Source organism: Scedosporium apiospermum (genome assembly GCF_000732125.1).
Source record: "Scedosporium apiospermum strain IHEM 14462 chromosome Unknown SEQ_SAPIO_0088, whole genome shotgun sequence".
NCBI lineage: Eukaryota > Fungi > Ascomycota > Sordariomycetes > Microascales > Microascaceae > Scedosporium > Scedosporium apiospermum.
In genome coordinates, this window is record NW_015971789.1 from 1,394,088 (window position 1) to 1,409,265 (window position 15,178).

The 15,178-nt window shown below is 52.6% G+C and overlaps 4 protein-coding genes and 2 pseudogenes across 4 annotated transcripts; 3 read left to right on the plus strand and 3 right to left on the minus strand.

Annotated features, from left to right (window-relative positions):
* Positions 1 to 15: 15 nt before the first annotated feature.
* Positions 16 to 697, minus strand: SAPIO_CDS3375 (uncharacterized protein; the record flags this gene model as incomplete). The annotated part of the gene is made up of 3 exons (XM_016786183.1): positions 16 to 51; positions 115 to 175; positions 306 to 697. 3 exons carry the CDS (start codon positions 695 to 697, stop codon positions 16 to 18), a joined length of 489 nt encoding a protein of 162 aa, XP_016644189.1.
* Positions 698 to 2,382: 1,685 nt separating this feature from the next.
* SAPIO_CDS3376 lies at positions 2,383 to 3,423 on the minus strand (annotated as a pseudogene; the record flags this gene model as incomplete).
* A 1,047-nt stretch (positions 3,424 to 4,470) lies between these two features.
* On the plus strand, positions 4,471 to 6,444 carry SAPIO_CDS3377 (annotated as a pseudogene; the record flags this gene model as incomplete).
* A 1,712-nt stretch (positions 6,445 to 8,156) lies between these two features.
* SAPIO_CDS3378 (Amino-acid transporter arg-13) lies at positions 8,157 to 9,212 on the plus strand (the record flags this gene model as incomplete). Its single annotated transcript, XM_016786184.1, has 2 exons — positions 8,157 to 8,258; positions 8,322 to 9,212. 2 exons carry the CDS (start codon positions 8,157 to 8,159, stop codon positions 9,210 to 9,212), a joined length of 993 nt encoding a protein of 330 aa, XP_016644190.1.
* Positions 9,213 to 9,549: 337 nt separating this feature from the next.
* SAPIO_CDS3379 (Uncharacterized protein) lies at positions 9,550 to 10,256 on the minus strand (the record flags this gene model as incomplete). Its single annotated transcript, XM_016786185.1, has 3 exons — positions 9,550 to 9,916; positions 9,987 to 10,080; positions 10,145 to 10,256. 3 exons carry the CDS (start codon positions 10,254 to 10,256, stop codon positions 9,550 to 9,552), a joined length of 573 nt encoding a protein of 190 aa, XP_016644191.1.
* A 2,009-nt stretch (positions 10,257 to 12,265) lies between these two features.
* On the plus strand, positions 12,266 to 15,076 carry SAPIO_CDS3380 (uncharacterized protein; the record flags this gene model as incomplete). Its single annotated transcript, XM_016786186.1, has 3 exons — positions 12,266 to 12,383; positions 12,472 to 14,480; positions 14,540 to 15,076. The coding sequence occupies 3 exons, from the start codon at positions 12,266 to 12,268 to the stop codon at positions 15,074 to 15,076; spliced, it is 2,664 nt and encodes an 887-aa protein (XP_016644192.1).
* Between the last annotated feature and the right edge of the window lie 102 nt (positions 15,077 to 15,178).

Consider the following 15,178-nt stretch of genomic DNA (forward strand, 5'->3'; position numbering starts at 1 on the left):
AACCGAACAGTCCATTTATTTGGGGAACTTCTTCCAATTCTTCTTGCCGACCTATTGAAAATGTTAGCGTTTCAAGCTCAGATATCTCCCACGTTCGGTAGGGAGTGACCGTACTCGCTTCCATTCCCGTATAAGCTTGGGCATCTCCAGCATGGCTTCTCTCCTCTTTGCCATCCTGTGCAAATGTTAGCATCCGTACGAAGAAGTGACACAAGAACAAAGAAAGGAAGTGAGGAAATAGAGAGGGAGAGAAAAAGAGAGAGAGAGAGAGAGAATATCCGCCCATAAAGGGGACATAAACGTACTTGGTAAGTATCTGTCGCTCGTGAGAATGGCCCTTGACTCTCTGTCCAACACCGGTACCCTTGACGCGAAGACCGAACTCCACCCTCCTGGCCAACCTCGTCTCCGTGCCCTTCGCTGTCTCGGGAAGAAGCTCCTCAACACCGTGCTCCCGCGCCATCTTGACGAGCTCGGCCTGCCGCCTCAGCGAGTAGACGGGGTCATGCCATTTGCCCGTCACGGGGTGCTTCCAGAACTTGAAAGGGTCGGGGCGCGCGAGTTGGTACGACGTCTTCGCGACTTCGGCGGATTCGGTAGTCGGCGGGAGGATCGACGTGGGCGGATACCTGGCGAGGAAGCGCTTCAGCTGCGCGGGCAGCCCCTTGGCTAGGTTTACCAGCTCCTTGGACGCCATGATCGCGTGTGTTGTCGTGAGGTGGTCGGTATCCTCCTCAAGACGGCCAATTGGTGCCGTTTGCGGGGGTCAGACTTATTCGACGCAAATCGAATCCAGCCCTAAGTATCGCAGTGCCGGCTGGTTATGAGCCACTGGTCATGGAGAGGAATATGGACTCGTCGAATGTTGGTGATGATGCGCTTTGTACAGAGAAAAAAAGTTGGACGAGGTAAAAGTGATGCTTATGTAATATATACAGCACCTCGACGAAGTACCTTGTCGACTCAGGTATGAATTGGCGACGCCACTCCAATACAAAGGTACAATTGTGCTGGGCCAAATGCTTCAACGATAACTCAACGAACTCGATACCCAAACCGTCGTTGACCCTATCTCAACTGCATAAGCATATTGTAATTGTTAGCAATTCTGACAACCGAATCTCATGCTCCCTCGTCCCGCCAAAATGATCAACGAACTCATCCCCAAACACCTCCCTCGCAACGCTCCCCGCCCTCATAAACCTCTCATTCGCCTCCCTCAAGCTCCTCACCAACCTCTGGCCGTGCTCGAGATTCAGGCAGGTAGGGTCCTAAAAAGTTGGTGTGAGACTTGAGGGCTGTCGCAAGCTTGAGATGAATCTACCGCATGAAAGATAGACTATAACGATGCCCAGTATATCTGCCTGGCAGAGTTAAAATATATATGGAGGGTAAAGTGGAAGCGGATCAAGACCTAGATGTATATGGATACCGAGAGGTGCGGACGAACTGTTTATATAAAGAGACGTAGCAGGGATTATTGTCGAGGCTTGCACTTTGCCATCGCTTCTGATGAAGCAAGGACGACTATGGAACGGCCCGACGAACCCGTGCTCTAGCCGGGACCATGCTAGATGCCTGCCTTATCCATCACGAGTTGTTGACATACATTTAAGTGAGGAAGCGGTAAAAGTCGCGTACGGCTGCGACGCACTCGTCCTGCGAGTAGCGGATGTCACTAAGCCAAGGCATTCTCTCTTCGCTCTGCAATTTTTCTCGCTTCTCGTAGGACTCGACCTACCAGTAGAAAGTCAAAGGACCAGACACGTCGCTTCGGCCATGTCGAGTTGGACTGAGCAGCTATGAAAATCCACCGCCCTGCCTTTGATGACCATACATGTATATATGTAAAAGTTAGGCCCAGTGCCTTAGCTCTCAAGCGCAGGGCTACTCTGAAAGCATCGCCAACTACTCCGCAACTCTCGAATCCTAACCATTCTCCGAGCTTTCTAAATCACCCAGGTCTATATCATCATCAGAGTCGTACAGCTCAAGCCATTCGTACAGAGAAATGCTATTCTCACTTACTAGATATCCCTCGGAACCTATCTAAGCGAAGATACTACGGAAGCAGCCTCCATAGCGCGTCAGTCTGCCGACAAGATCTTGTTTTTGTAGCGTTAGAAAAGACTAAGTCCCTACAACTTTTAAAAACTAAGCGATCGCAAGCTCAGAGACTAGCTAGATCGCTAGCTAACCGCAGGATCTTCATTAACTACAGGTACTAGCTGTCACGATCCAGCACAGTGAAGGAAGAGCCCAGGCAGTCCAGCACAGCAGAAATAGCAAAATATCAGAGAAAAGAAGAGATGGAGAACTAATAAGGAATAAGTAGCTAGAGTAGCCAGCAATTTATGACAGCAACAGGCTTCAATTCTCTTCTCATGGCGTAGTACCACTCACACGAACCAAAACCGATCCCATGCCGGGCGACTTCCCCCAACTGCCATGTGCCTCTCTGATACTCTCCTCCGTCAACTCATACACCTTCTTGATCGGCGCACGTATCTTCCCTTCGATGGCCATCCTCATCAGCGCCTCGAAATCTGGCTTAAACGTCTTGGCATCTCGGCTTATCGAAAAGAAGCTCACCCGCTTCCCGCTCCACACCTTCATCTTCCGAGCTAGGAACTTGGCGAGAACTGGCAACACCGACGGTTGCTTACCTCCCTCCAAAGCAGCCTTATTTAGAGCATAGGCGACTAGAATCCCCCCTTCCTTACTCAGGATAGAGTACGACTCGTCATAGCTCTCGAACCCTAGTGGATCAAACACAGCGTGCGCGCCACCCAGCTTCTGCATCTCTTTCACCCAGTTCTTGTCCGTGTACACGAACGGCGTTGCGCCCAGCTCGCCCAGCTGCGCATGATTGCGCTCCGACGCTGTGCCGTAGACCTTTGCGCCCTTGAGCAGACACAGAGCCATGAGTGCATACCCGCACGCTCCGCTCAGACCGTGGACGAAGACTCGCTGGCTCGCCTGCACCTTGGCGGCGTGCTCGACAATGCCGTACGCGGTGTTCCAGTCCAGCCCGAAGGCCGCTACCTGCTGCAGGCCGTCGTTGGTGGCGCTGAGCTCTGGAGGGACAGACACAAGGTATTTCTCCGGCACGTTGATAAGCTCGGCCTGGGCATCGTAGACGGTTAGGGCAGCGACGGCGTCGCCTGCTTTGAACTGCTTGGCGCATGCAGGCCCGAGCTTCTCGACGCGGCCTACCATGCAGTATCCTGGCGTGAAGGGCGGCTTGCGCTGCATGGGATATCGGCCGAGCCTCATTTCGACATCTGCGCCGGAGAACCCGGCGTAGATGACGCGCACTTGAACTTCATCGCCGAGGGGAAGAGAGATGGTCGCCTCGACAACGCTGACGTTGGAGACGTCGCTGCCAATAGCGGATATGAGAGCTTTGCGAATTGTCGACATGCTGAAGGAATAATGCTGACATCCAGCTGCAATGTGGTGAGTGTGGTCATCCCGAGGTACGAGGACGGAATCGAGCCACAATTAAATGCCAGATCTTCTGATCTCGCGCCGTCGTTGTTATCAGACCACGGATAGTTCGTGGCATGTTAGCCTGGGGAACCTCATTTGGCCGCTAACTCCTCAGGGTGGATGAATGGCCTGGGGTGCGCGCACGCTGTTGGCGTTCCAAATATCATGATATTCCACAGAGGACCTAGACAGTGCCTAATATCCCGTCCATCAAGTTACCTATGCTGAAACCTGTAGGTGCAGGTCTGCGCATAGCAAAAGACGCCAGTTCTTCGCCCCAGACATGGCTCATAACTGTTAAATAATTGGGGAAAGACCCATGGACGATTGACTTCTTCTAGCTAAAATGGCTTCAAAAAAACGTTGCCTTTTTATTTCCACATGGGATCCACCATTTCGACCGATTGAAGCCCATTTCGATAATCCTTGCCCAAACAGTCCAGCGTCAATACCCATGGCCGAACGGCGACAAAACCATGGTGCGACCAAGAATCCGATTCCGATGTCGTAAAAGCCTCTTTTTATGGTGGCGAAATGGGACGGCGAAACGGACTTCCCGGCCTCAGCTAAGTTCGATCCGTATTTGACCCTTGACCAATTGCTATGTCCCTTGTCACTTTGACCTTTCCAAAAGGGCCTGTTCCAACAGTAACCAAGCAGCCCCCCCCCCCCCCCCAAAAAAAAAAAAAAAAAAGACTATCGAATCAAAGCAAAAGTACGAATACTGGGCTTGTTAACCAGTTGCGTGCGAAAGCACTCAACGCTGTTGTGTTCTTTAGAGAAAGGTTTGCCACTCAGGGACAATTTAGTGGCGTTGGTGAAGGCGGCTTCTATCGCAAGGCAGCCTAAGATTAAAATCCCGGTGTGAACTGTTTCCTACCTGAACTGGTTCTACTTGGTGTCATCCTCATTCCCTTCCCCCCGACATTTTGCACAGGATTTTCATCTCCTTACTTTGTTACTTCCCAGACGAGAACCATGAACGTTTCAAACGGGCTACCGAAGCTTCGCTTCATCCCCAAGCGCGAACGGGAGAAGATGGACAAGGAGAAGAAGGAGCGCGAAGAAAAGGAAAAACAAGAAAGAGAGCGAAAGAGGGCCGAGGAACGCGACCGACAGAAACGAAAGCGCGAAGAGGAAGAAAAAGTCAGCGAAGATATTGCGGAACGATTTCGGCGCCCTGTCAAGAAACCAGGCCAGAAGCTCACGGCTGATGACATCGACCAGCTCAACTTCGTGACGCGGTATCTCGGCCCTGAGATCAACAAGAACTCGACATTTGCTCCCCGGAAGCGGAGAAGGGGCGCGAAAGAGTTCAACTTCGACTGGGACCCTCTCGACGATACGTCACGACCCGAAGATGGAGAAGAGATTATTCGAGAAAACGGGCCGAAGCGGCACCAGAAATCGACAGATACACAATGGCCACTGGGTTGGGGTGCCGATGCTGAGGCTAAGGCACTCAAACAAGCCAAGATACTGGAAGAGATGCACGGCAGAGAACGGGCAGAAGAGCATATGCGCAAGTTTTACGAAGGACGAGAGCGGCGGAAGGCCGAGGACGATCGTCTACTAGGCCGCACGAAGAACTGGGTGCAAAAATCTCGCGAAGAGATGACGGATCGAGACTGGAGGCTCTTCAAAGACAAGGCGGGCATTACAATCAAGGGTGCGGGCTTGCCCAACCCCATGCGGAACTGGCAGGAATCCGGCCTCTCCACCTCGATTCTCGATACTCTCCGCCGACGAAACTTCCAAGATCCTACACCCATTCAGCAAGCCGCGATTCCCATTGCGCTGTCATCCCGAGATATTATTGGCGTGGCGAAGACCGGTTCCGGAAAGACGCTTGCCTTTGTACTGCCCTTGCTGGTATATATGTCTCAGTTGCCTCCACTCACCGAGTACAACATGAGTGACGGGCCCTATGCGCTTATTCTAGCACCGACTCGAGAGCTGGCGCAGCAGATCGAAAAGGAAGCCAAGATATTCGCCGATCCTCTTGGTTTCCGTGTGGTATGCATCGTTGGTGGTCATTCACTTGAGCAGCAGGCTCTCGCGCTGCAAGCCGGTGCACATATCATCGTGGCAACGCCAGGTCGTCTAGTGGACTGTATCGAGAACCAGTTTGTTGTCTTCCACCGCTGCACGTACTTGGTCATGGACGAAGCCGATCGCATGATTGATATGGGTTTCGAGGAGCCGGTCAACCGTATCTTGAGTGCGCTCCCATCACCCGAACAAACAGACGGAGAAGATGGCGTGAACTTACCCGGTTGGAACGTGGGCCTGGGCGTAAGGGGCGGAACGAGACAGACCATGATGTTTACGGCTACAATGTCGCCCCGCGTCGAAAAGATTGCGGCCAAGTACATGCGGCACCCAGCCGTCGTGACGATCGGCAGTTCTGACGAAGCCGTCGACACCGTCGAGCAGCGCGTCGAGTTCATCTCTGGAGAGTCGAAACGTCTCAACCGGCTCCAGGACATTCTATCCGACCCCAGCCTCAAGTCGCCCGTCATCGTGTTCGTCAACGTCAAGCACAACTGCGATGCCGTCGCGAAATCTATCCGGAGAATGGGCTGGAGCACAGCCACGCTTCACAGTGGAAAGACGCAACAGCAGCGTGAAGCCGCGCTTAAGGATGCGCGGGAAGGCCGCACCGACGTGCTCGTGGCGACGGACTTGGCGGGCAGAGGTATCGATGTGCCGGACGTCAGCTTGGTCATCAATTTCAACATGGCCAATACGATTGAGAGCTACACCCATCGTATCGGTCGTACGGGTCGTGCCGGAAAGAGTGGTATCGCCATCACGTTCCTTGGACCGGAGGACAACGACGTCCTGTATGAGCTGAGGCAGATGATTTCCAAGAGTCCAGTTTCGAGGGTGCCGGAGGAGCTGGCGCGGCATGAGGCGTCTCAGCAACGCTCCGCGCGTGGCAGGAGGTAAATATAGCGTAACGGAATATAGAAAAGTCCCAATTTACAGAATTACAATGATGAGCGAATTTTGCTTTTCATATTGATACAGTTAGCTGCATGCAACGATGGCGTTTCTCTCCGCCCTACCAATGTAAGATAATCTAGGAGTGGAAAGCCGGTATTGGGATGACAGGCAATCACAGGCCCTACTTCGGAGAGCCGGAAAGAGTCCGGAACCCCCAAGTCCTTTTAACCACCCACGCCTGACCCCGGCCCAGTGCATATCCCATGCCGTTGTACTGAGGTAGTCTTCGGTTTAGATTCAGTGTTCTTGAGAGCTCTAGTTGCCAGGGGTGGGTTACAGCAATGAGCAAATCAATCTATGGAGATGACGACAACCGAGGTATTGAGGACAAATAAGTGTGACTACGAGGTACGCCGACACTCAATTGATTCCTCTACGAAGTACACTAGATAATGAGGCCTTTCCTTGACCGCGAAACACAAGCGGTGAGTTGGTAGTGTCGTGTAGTGTAGTGTCTGTTGAGGATCAGTTTACAAGTACGAAGCAAGGAGATTGATAGTGGGGGAGAGGAGAGCTCGAAGATTGATTTCTGGCACTTTCTGTACGAACTGTTCCATTTGCACCCAAAGCTGGAGCTGCCCCCTCTCAACGCCGGGCTCCTATTGATCAGAGATAATCTATTGATCTCTCGATCAGGGTTGTTTTGCGCCTTAGCATGGGGGAGCAAATTTCTTCTCTCTCCCTCCCGCTGCGTTCTGGGCTCGGTAGGGCCCGGTACAATCCGCTGTACCTTCGGACCAGACCCAAATCGACCCCACCATCTCCCACCATTCCCCACTAAGCCATCAAGAGCAGCCCAAGTCGAGCCCAAAACATCCCCTGGAACAATCTTACGAAGTAGTCTTGCCCGCTACGAGAATAGCGTGCATTGCTTGCTACTTTGATGCTAGTACCAAGTAATACAGTGCTCCGTCCTCGGTGTCACCTGCCGTTGACGAAAAAAAATGTTCGTTCATCCTCAGATTTTCTCTCACGCCCTGCGTCGCGCCCTGCAGGCACTTTCAGATGACAGCGATTTCGCTCTTCCCCATCACGACCCCAACGTTTTTTCTAAGAATTGGAGGGTATACCCTAGTCTCCCCTTCCTCTTCTTCCAAGTTCTCTCTCTCCCTTCATTCCATCCGTCTCGCAGATCACTCGAGATGCTCAAGTGACGTTCCTTCCCTCTTTCACCCTGCGCCCGTCTCATCCATCTACTCACCGTCCCTTCGGCCCGGACTGGCTGGGGCCTGTCCCATTATGTGACTCCTTTCCGAATCATATCTACATAGCTTCCCCGACCGCCCTTTAGGAAAGCGGAAGGCTCATCACAGCTAACATTGAATGCTTCGGCAAGTACGGCCTTGCTGAGAAAAGAGATTTCATCTTCCCCTCGACAAGAAGGATTCGGGGCCTTCAGTGCTTGGGGTCGGACACGACCACCATCCAGTTTCAACATTTCTACCAAACCTCACCTTTATGAACTAGAGTCATATTCACATGAATTATCTCTAAGCTACTAAAAGAAAAGCAAAACACCAACCTGCATACTCAACCATTTCAAGCCATTCTCCGATCTTTGTTGACAGCACACACTTCAAGGTTCCTTTTCCTTTGCACAGTTTGTCTCGCTTCAAGACCCGTTTTAAGCTGCCAAGGCATCTTCTCCGCCTAGCATGGAACGAGCCTCAAGCCCTGTGACAGCTCCCCCGCAGGAGACAATCTTGCAACCCCAAGCTGGTGCCCTCGAAGCTGTTGAAGATATTCTTTATGGATCTGTGAGTATTACTTCTTCTAACTTGTGAATATTCCATGATTGAATCTTGCTAAGCTCCCTCTAGTTTGCGGGAGTAGTTGGGAAGTACATCGAGTACCCCTTTGACACGGTCAAGGTTCGCCTTCAGTCGCAGCCTCACAAGCTGCCCCTTCGGTACACTGGCCCTGTCGACTGCTTCCGTCAGTCAATCAAGGCAGATGGCTTCCTCGGGCTCTACAGGGGCATAACCGCCCCCCTTGTCGGAGCTGCGATGGAAAACAGCAGCTTGTTTTTCTTTGAACGCCTCGGCCGCGATCTTGTCTACGCTTCAGGCTACGTTTCGAAGGAGAAGCCTCTTTCCCTGCCGGCTCTCTGGTTCACCGGTGCTTTCGCCGGAGCGTTTACCTCGCTTGTTCTGACCCCAGTGGAGCTGGTCAAATGCAAGATTCAGGTGCCCGCAACCCTTGAGGGCAAGGCCCCGCCGCCGCTTCGTCCTATCCCCGTAATTAGGGATATTTACCGTCACCACGGCCTGCGAGGTTTCTTCCATGGCGGCCTTGGCACGCTCATCCGTGAGGCTGGAGGCGGAGCTGCCTGGTTTGGTACCAAGGCCACTATTTCAAAGATGTTTTACCAGCGAAATGCCCGATTCGCCTCGACATCCGAGGAAAAGGAGTTGATCCTTTCGAAGCCCCTTCCGCTTTGGCAGCAGGCATTTGCGGGCGCATGCGCAGGAATGTCGTACAATTTTCTCTTCTTCCCTGCCGATACGATCAAGTCGAGAATGCAAACCGCGCCGATCGGCCAGTCGGTTCAGTCACAGTCATTCCTTAGCGAAGGACTCTCACTTTGGAAGCAGCATGGCATCCGTGGCATGTATCGAGGATGTGGCATCACGGTCATGAGGTCTGCGCCCAGCTCCGCCTTCATCTTTATGGTCTTTGATGGTCTGAAGACATATCTTCCGCTTCGATAAATTCCGCGTTATTTTTTGCCCGATGGAGATACGGGCCTATATAGAGAGGGGATGCATAGCTTGGCGTTAGGCCCTTTTTTTTTCTCTTTCTTTTTTTTCTTCTTCTTCCTTCTCATATCGGATCCATGCATACAGATACGGACGATCTGCAGATTAAATGCGCAAAACATTGGCGTTGGCGGAAGGGGATATAATACAAAAGTTGACATCTTGCATCTTGTATTTCGTTCGTTCTTCATACTCACGCCAGCTTCTATCACTAAGAAGCTACCTGGTGGTTATGTTTGACATGAGAAGTCAATATAAATACATCCACACGCGCGCGCGTTGAACTTGTTTAAGGGCTGTCCTTTTCACCCGCCGCCTTTCCCTTCAAGGTCCAGTTATTCAAGTAACCGACACCAGCACTAAGGTAAGCAGAGTATCCCAACCAGGCAACGTAGGGGACCATGAGCCAGCCAGCAATGTCGTCAATGTCTGCCCAGAGGTAGGTGAGATAGCTGTTGATACCGAACAGGGCGGCGGCGCTAATGGTGGCTTCAATAGGCCTCTTGGCGACATAGAATAGAGGCATCCAGGCGAGGTTGAGACCAAGCTGGAGAGTATAGAGGGTGGCACCGTGCTTGGCATTTTGATGGCTGATCGTCGAGGCCAGGGGGTCAAGGCCGATGGTTACGGCGCGGTGGGCAGCGTAGCCCGCGATTCTTGGGAGGGAACGTTAGCTTTTTTTCAATAACCTCGTCGAACGGCCACCCTGCGTTTGCACATTCTTACCCATAGAGCGCGATCCAGACTGGGGGGAAAACCTCGCGGGGAGGCCTGCAAGGAGGTTGCTTGATGCTTTCGAAGGTCTTTTCGTGTTCGGCGGCTGGAAGATGCCAAATTAGAAGCGGTTGAGGTGAGGGGCAACTTGGTCGTGATCGAAGACTTACGACGGGTTCCGAATCCGACAGCTGTTCCTAGGGCCACGGGGAGGAGGATGCTGACCGCGGGGTTCCCGAACACCGCGTAGGGGATCGTGATACAGGGGATGAAGGAAGTCATGGTGGTCTCGCGTATACAAAACTCCTTTCGTTTCTTGTTTGCGAATAGATGTTTATTTGGATTCTGCCTACTGAGAGGCTAGCTTCGGGGTCTTGAAGATGTTTTCGAGGTTCCTTGGTGAATATAAAGAGTTTCAAACCTTCCGAGGCTTCGTGTAAGTCGGACTCCGAGATGATGTACTTTGGCAGATGAGTCTTGGGATAGATTTGCTTCAGCCCAAAGAAAGATTCTAGATTTTAAAGAGACTCCCAGCTCCAGATAAAAGGAGGAAACGAAGTCAGAACATGAGATTTTATGGAAAGCATGTTGCTTTGCGGCCGGACGGGGTTTGTTGGAGAGCCGACAATGTCCGTCAACTACGTCACATCATGTTTGATGAAGCCAAACTTTGTACTCCGTGTCTGTGTTTGTGGATGGATAAATGCCCTGCCCCTTCTTCGTCTTAGAGCAAAGGAGTCCTGGAGAATACATATCAAGTATACCTGGAATTGTTCGGGCCCCTCTGATTTTTTTTCTCCCTTTTAATTTTCTTCTTCTAGCCTATCAAGATCTTGCTCCTCAAAATTATCTCCTCCCTCTTGTGCTGGTTTTCTGCTCTTCCTCTCTTGTCTCTCTCCATCATTCTTCTCTGCTGGTGGTGTGTGTGGAGTGTAGATGTTGTGATATGATACAGTGCGCATTGAGTCAATTCGCACCTCACTCTCCTGAGATTGACTGATGAAAGTATGATTTCATATCAATTCATCTTGATACGTGATGAATGCCGCTACTGGTGGACCCCAGAGTCTGGTGGTGTGTTCCACTGCCATTTCCTGTTGGCTGCCCCGTGTTTCCGGTGCATGTGGAGACCTTCGGACCCCGAGTCAAAGAGAGGAAGGGACATGACAGCCGCCGCCGCAACCTGTGTTCTTCCACAGCATTAAAAGAGCTGGCCGCTCAATTCGGATGATGCTTTGGTCGGATGTGAGTTCATTCAGCTGCAAGGACTGATCCACAAATTCTTCATTCCAAATGTCGCTAATTCTGATGGACCATCCGCGGCGGCTTAGGATCTGCTCACAGCTCCAGTTTTCGTCGTTTTTCTTACTCCTGCTGTTGGGAGGTTGATGTTAGAATCAAACCGACAAGGTATCGATAATGAAATTCAAGACAAGACACCATCATTTACGCTCGAGCGCCTCGTGGGCGTTGATGTACTCATCCGCCCTTGAACCCTTTCTTCTCGAGAACGGAGTTGGATCGGATCTGCCTTTGATGACATTAGTCATCACGGAGCCGTCCGTGCGTGGTTCATGGCACTGACAGCCAATAGCCTTGCAGATTCCCAGGAATTCTCCGGCTCCACGTGACAAGCTATCTGTCCCCAGCTGGTGACAGCTTCCCTCCTTCTTTGTAACTTCGGCGGCAAGTCGCCAAACCGTCCATTTGAGTTTCTCTCTGGAAACATCACAGATCATTCCGCCACTTCCACCAGAGCACCGAATGCTCTGCTTCAATTGTCTCTCAAAGACATCTATTTTTAAATAGTTCGTCCTTCCCTTTTCTTCTACTGCCCCCTTTTTGGACTCGGCGGTGTCTGCCGCGAGCACTTCTTCCTCTCCCTCATTAGCTTCTCTGTGTCCTGTCCTATCCGCCCAACCTCCCGCTCTCCCATCCATCATCGTGACCGTTGGGCCTCCGGCCTTCCTAACACCCTCCTGGCCTTTGCTCCTATCTTCATTTTTGTCCAATCTAGGACTTGCCGTTTTTACTCATTCCGTTTGACTGTTCACTTTTTTGTCCTCCTTGCTCAGTTCGGATGCTTGTCATATCTTTCATTATCCCCTTCGTCGGAAAGTCGTCTCTAACTACCATCATGTCGCCAAATATTAGGCCAAATCGTCTTTCCGAAGCTACTAAGCTACCTGATATAACTTAGCTAGTCCAGCGGCGGACGGCCCCTTCGCTGGCTTTACAGTTACTACCGTCAGAAGGAATCCCACTCAGATCGTTAGCCGGCCGCCGAAACCATGGAGTCCTACTCGTATCGGGCTGCCCAGGCCCGGTCCCCTAGTGATCGAACCTGGGGCAATCGTGATACTACGCGCGGTGGCGATGATCGAGACGCGTACAGATCGCGATCTCCGGGTATGTCGAAAATGTCCCGTTCCTATCTAATTCGTACCCTTCGCGTGGCGTTGCGTGCGTGCGAGACTAACGAGTGATTTGCTTCTAGGTGTTGACCGCTCTCATTCCCGCCGACGATCTCGATCCCCTCCTGCCGTCGACCGCTACGAACCTCGGAGCCGTGGCCGTGACGACTATTCAACGCCTCGTGATAGAGGCGATGACCGATCTCGTCGAGTCGGTTCGCCGCCAGCCAACATCGATAGATACGTTCCTGGCCAGGACAACATGAGTCCTGGTCTCACAGTCAACCCTATTCCTGATCCCGCGAAGCTCCCCTACCAGGTTGGGTTTTCCTACTTTGGCGAGTGGTGGCGAATGAACGAAAAAATCAAGGAAGAGAAGGAACGCGCTCGAGCCGGCCGCCGACGTGAGCCCGAGAGACCCCGTGGTCCTCGCGAGGTCCAGGAGGAACGTGAGCGTGAGAAGATTAAGATCCAGGCTGCGTACGACGCGTACAAGGAGGAACTCCAGGCGAAGATGGCTAGAACCTTTGTCAACGAGCATAAGAAGGAGCAGTGGTTCCGCGAGCGCTATGTGCCCGAAGTCCGAGATGCCTTCAGGCAACAGCTGAACGAATTCCGCCGTGGTCTTTACAGCCAGTGGGAGCAAGACCTTGACGCGGGTGTGTTTGACGACTTCTCTCTCGAGGGTCTTCCTAAGAGTGAGAGCAACGGCGCTGGTGGGGTGGTTGAGAAGGAGGAGGGAGAGGCTACGGCCTCCAACGAAATTCTCGGTGTTGGTGACCTAATACCGGCGAATGGAGCAGATATTCGTGACGAGTCGCTGTATCAACCAACACTGCTGATCAAGACGATTGCGCCTCACGTTAGCCGTCAGAATTTGGAATCATTTTGCAAGGAACATCTGGGTGAAGGAGAAGGTGGCTTCAAGTGGCTTTCCCTCTCGGATCCTAATCCTAGCAAGCGGTATCACAGAATCGGTTGGGTCATGCTACACCCAGGTGTGGAGCAACCAGCTACAGTGGACCGGCCTGATCCCAAGGACGAGGATGGCGAGATGTCATTGGAGTCACCCAAGCCGGTATCTACTGCCGATAAGGCACTAGAGGCGGTGAACGGCAAGACGGTGAAAGATGAAGTCAGAGGTGACTTTGTCTGCCACGTCGGTGTTCACAACCCGCCCAAGGAACCAAGAAAGAAGGCACTCTGGGATCTCTTCTCTGCACCCGAGAGAATCGAAAAGGATCTCGGCCTCGCTACGAAGGTGGTTAGCAAGCTTGAAGAGGACTTCGGTTCCGACTTTAATGCCGTGCTTAAGGTTGAGGAGAGAGTGGACGAGCTTAAGAACCTAGGCCGTCTCCAGCCTTCCGTTCCTGTAACCAGGACAAAGAAGGTCAAGAAGCAGAGACAGCTGGGCATGGACGAAGCCCTCGATGACGAGGGTGAGGAGGAGGGTGGCATGGAGGAGGATGAGGAAGAGGAGGGCGCAGTTGACGAAGATGATGACGTCGACGACGAGGATCTTCTTATGAAGAAGAAGCAGCTCGACCTATTGATCGAGTATCTCCGTCGCGTCTTCAACTTTTGCTTCTTCTGCGTTTTCGAATGCGACTCCATCCACGAACTTACCCGAAAGTGCCTGGGCGGTCATCTTCGTCGCCCTCGCAGCACGTTGTCCACTGCTGCCAAGGCAGTTGCCCGTGCTACCGTCAACGGGGAGCCATTCCCAGGCAAGAAGCGCAACGAAGCGCAGGAGGAGGGAGAGGCTGAGCCCCAAGAGGGAGGAGATAAGAAATTCCGCACAGCGTCGGCTAAAGCTGAGCAGCAGCTTCTTCGTGCGTACAACTGGGTCAAGACATTCGAGGATAAGATCAACCAGATCCTCGACCCAGAATCAGTTGATCTGCGCAAGCTGGGCGGACGTCCTATTGAGCAGGCTCTTGACGACGAACTTGCCAAGTTTGTTAAGCAAGAGGACGAGCACAAGTGGCGATGCAAGATACCTGAGTGCACGAAGCTGTTCAAGGAAGAGCACTTTTGGAAGAAGCATGTGGAGAAGAGACATACTGAATGGTTTGATAATCTCAAGCAAGAGGTAAGCTACCCCCATACGCCTGTGATAATGACGCCACAGTTCACTAATACGGTCTCCAGTTTGAACTCATCAACGCATATGTGCTAGATCCATCCCATATTGCGCCTTCCCGCACAGACGCCAACTCCAATGGCCACTTCCCTCAGGCTAACGGGCAGGGAAATACGGGGACTCCCCGGGGATTCAACTTGCAGAATTTTACTATGAATGGCATGATGGCGTCTATGCCAAGCTTCCCGATGGCTCCGGGTGCCTTTCCCCCCTTGTTCGTGGGCCATACCATGCCTGCCGGTGGCTGGAATGCTCCGGGAGATGACCGCGGCGCTCAAGGGGGCCAAGGTCCCATCCGGCGAGGTGGGATGCATGGGGGGCGTGGTGGCTCGTATCGCAGTGGCCCCTATGATCGCCGAGGAGGTGGTAGATGGGACGGGTCTCAGTCCGGAGGTAGACACCGAGGTGGTGGAGGTCGCTGGGGAGACGGTGCCGCTGGCGGTGCGGCGGTCGGCCCCAGGGAAGCTGTTCAGGGACGCAGCTTGAAGAGCTACGAGGACCTTGACCATGCTGCTGGTGGAGGCGGTGATGAACTGAACTACTAGTGGTCGCGCGGATTTTTATGCCGGTACGCAGAAGGAAGGGCTGTCGTGCCGCATACATATTCCGGAGCTGGAGAGCTGGAGAGCTGGAAGAACTCACTGTAT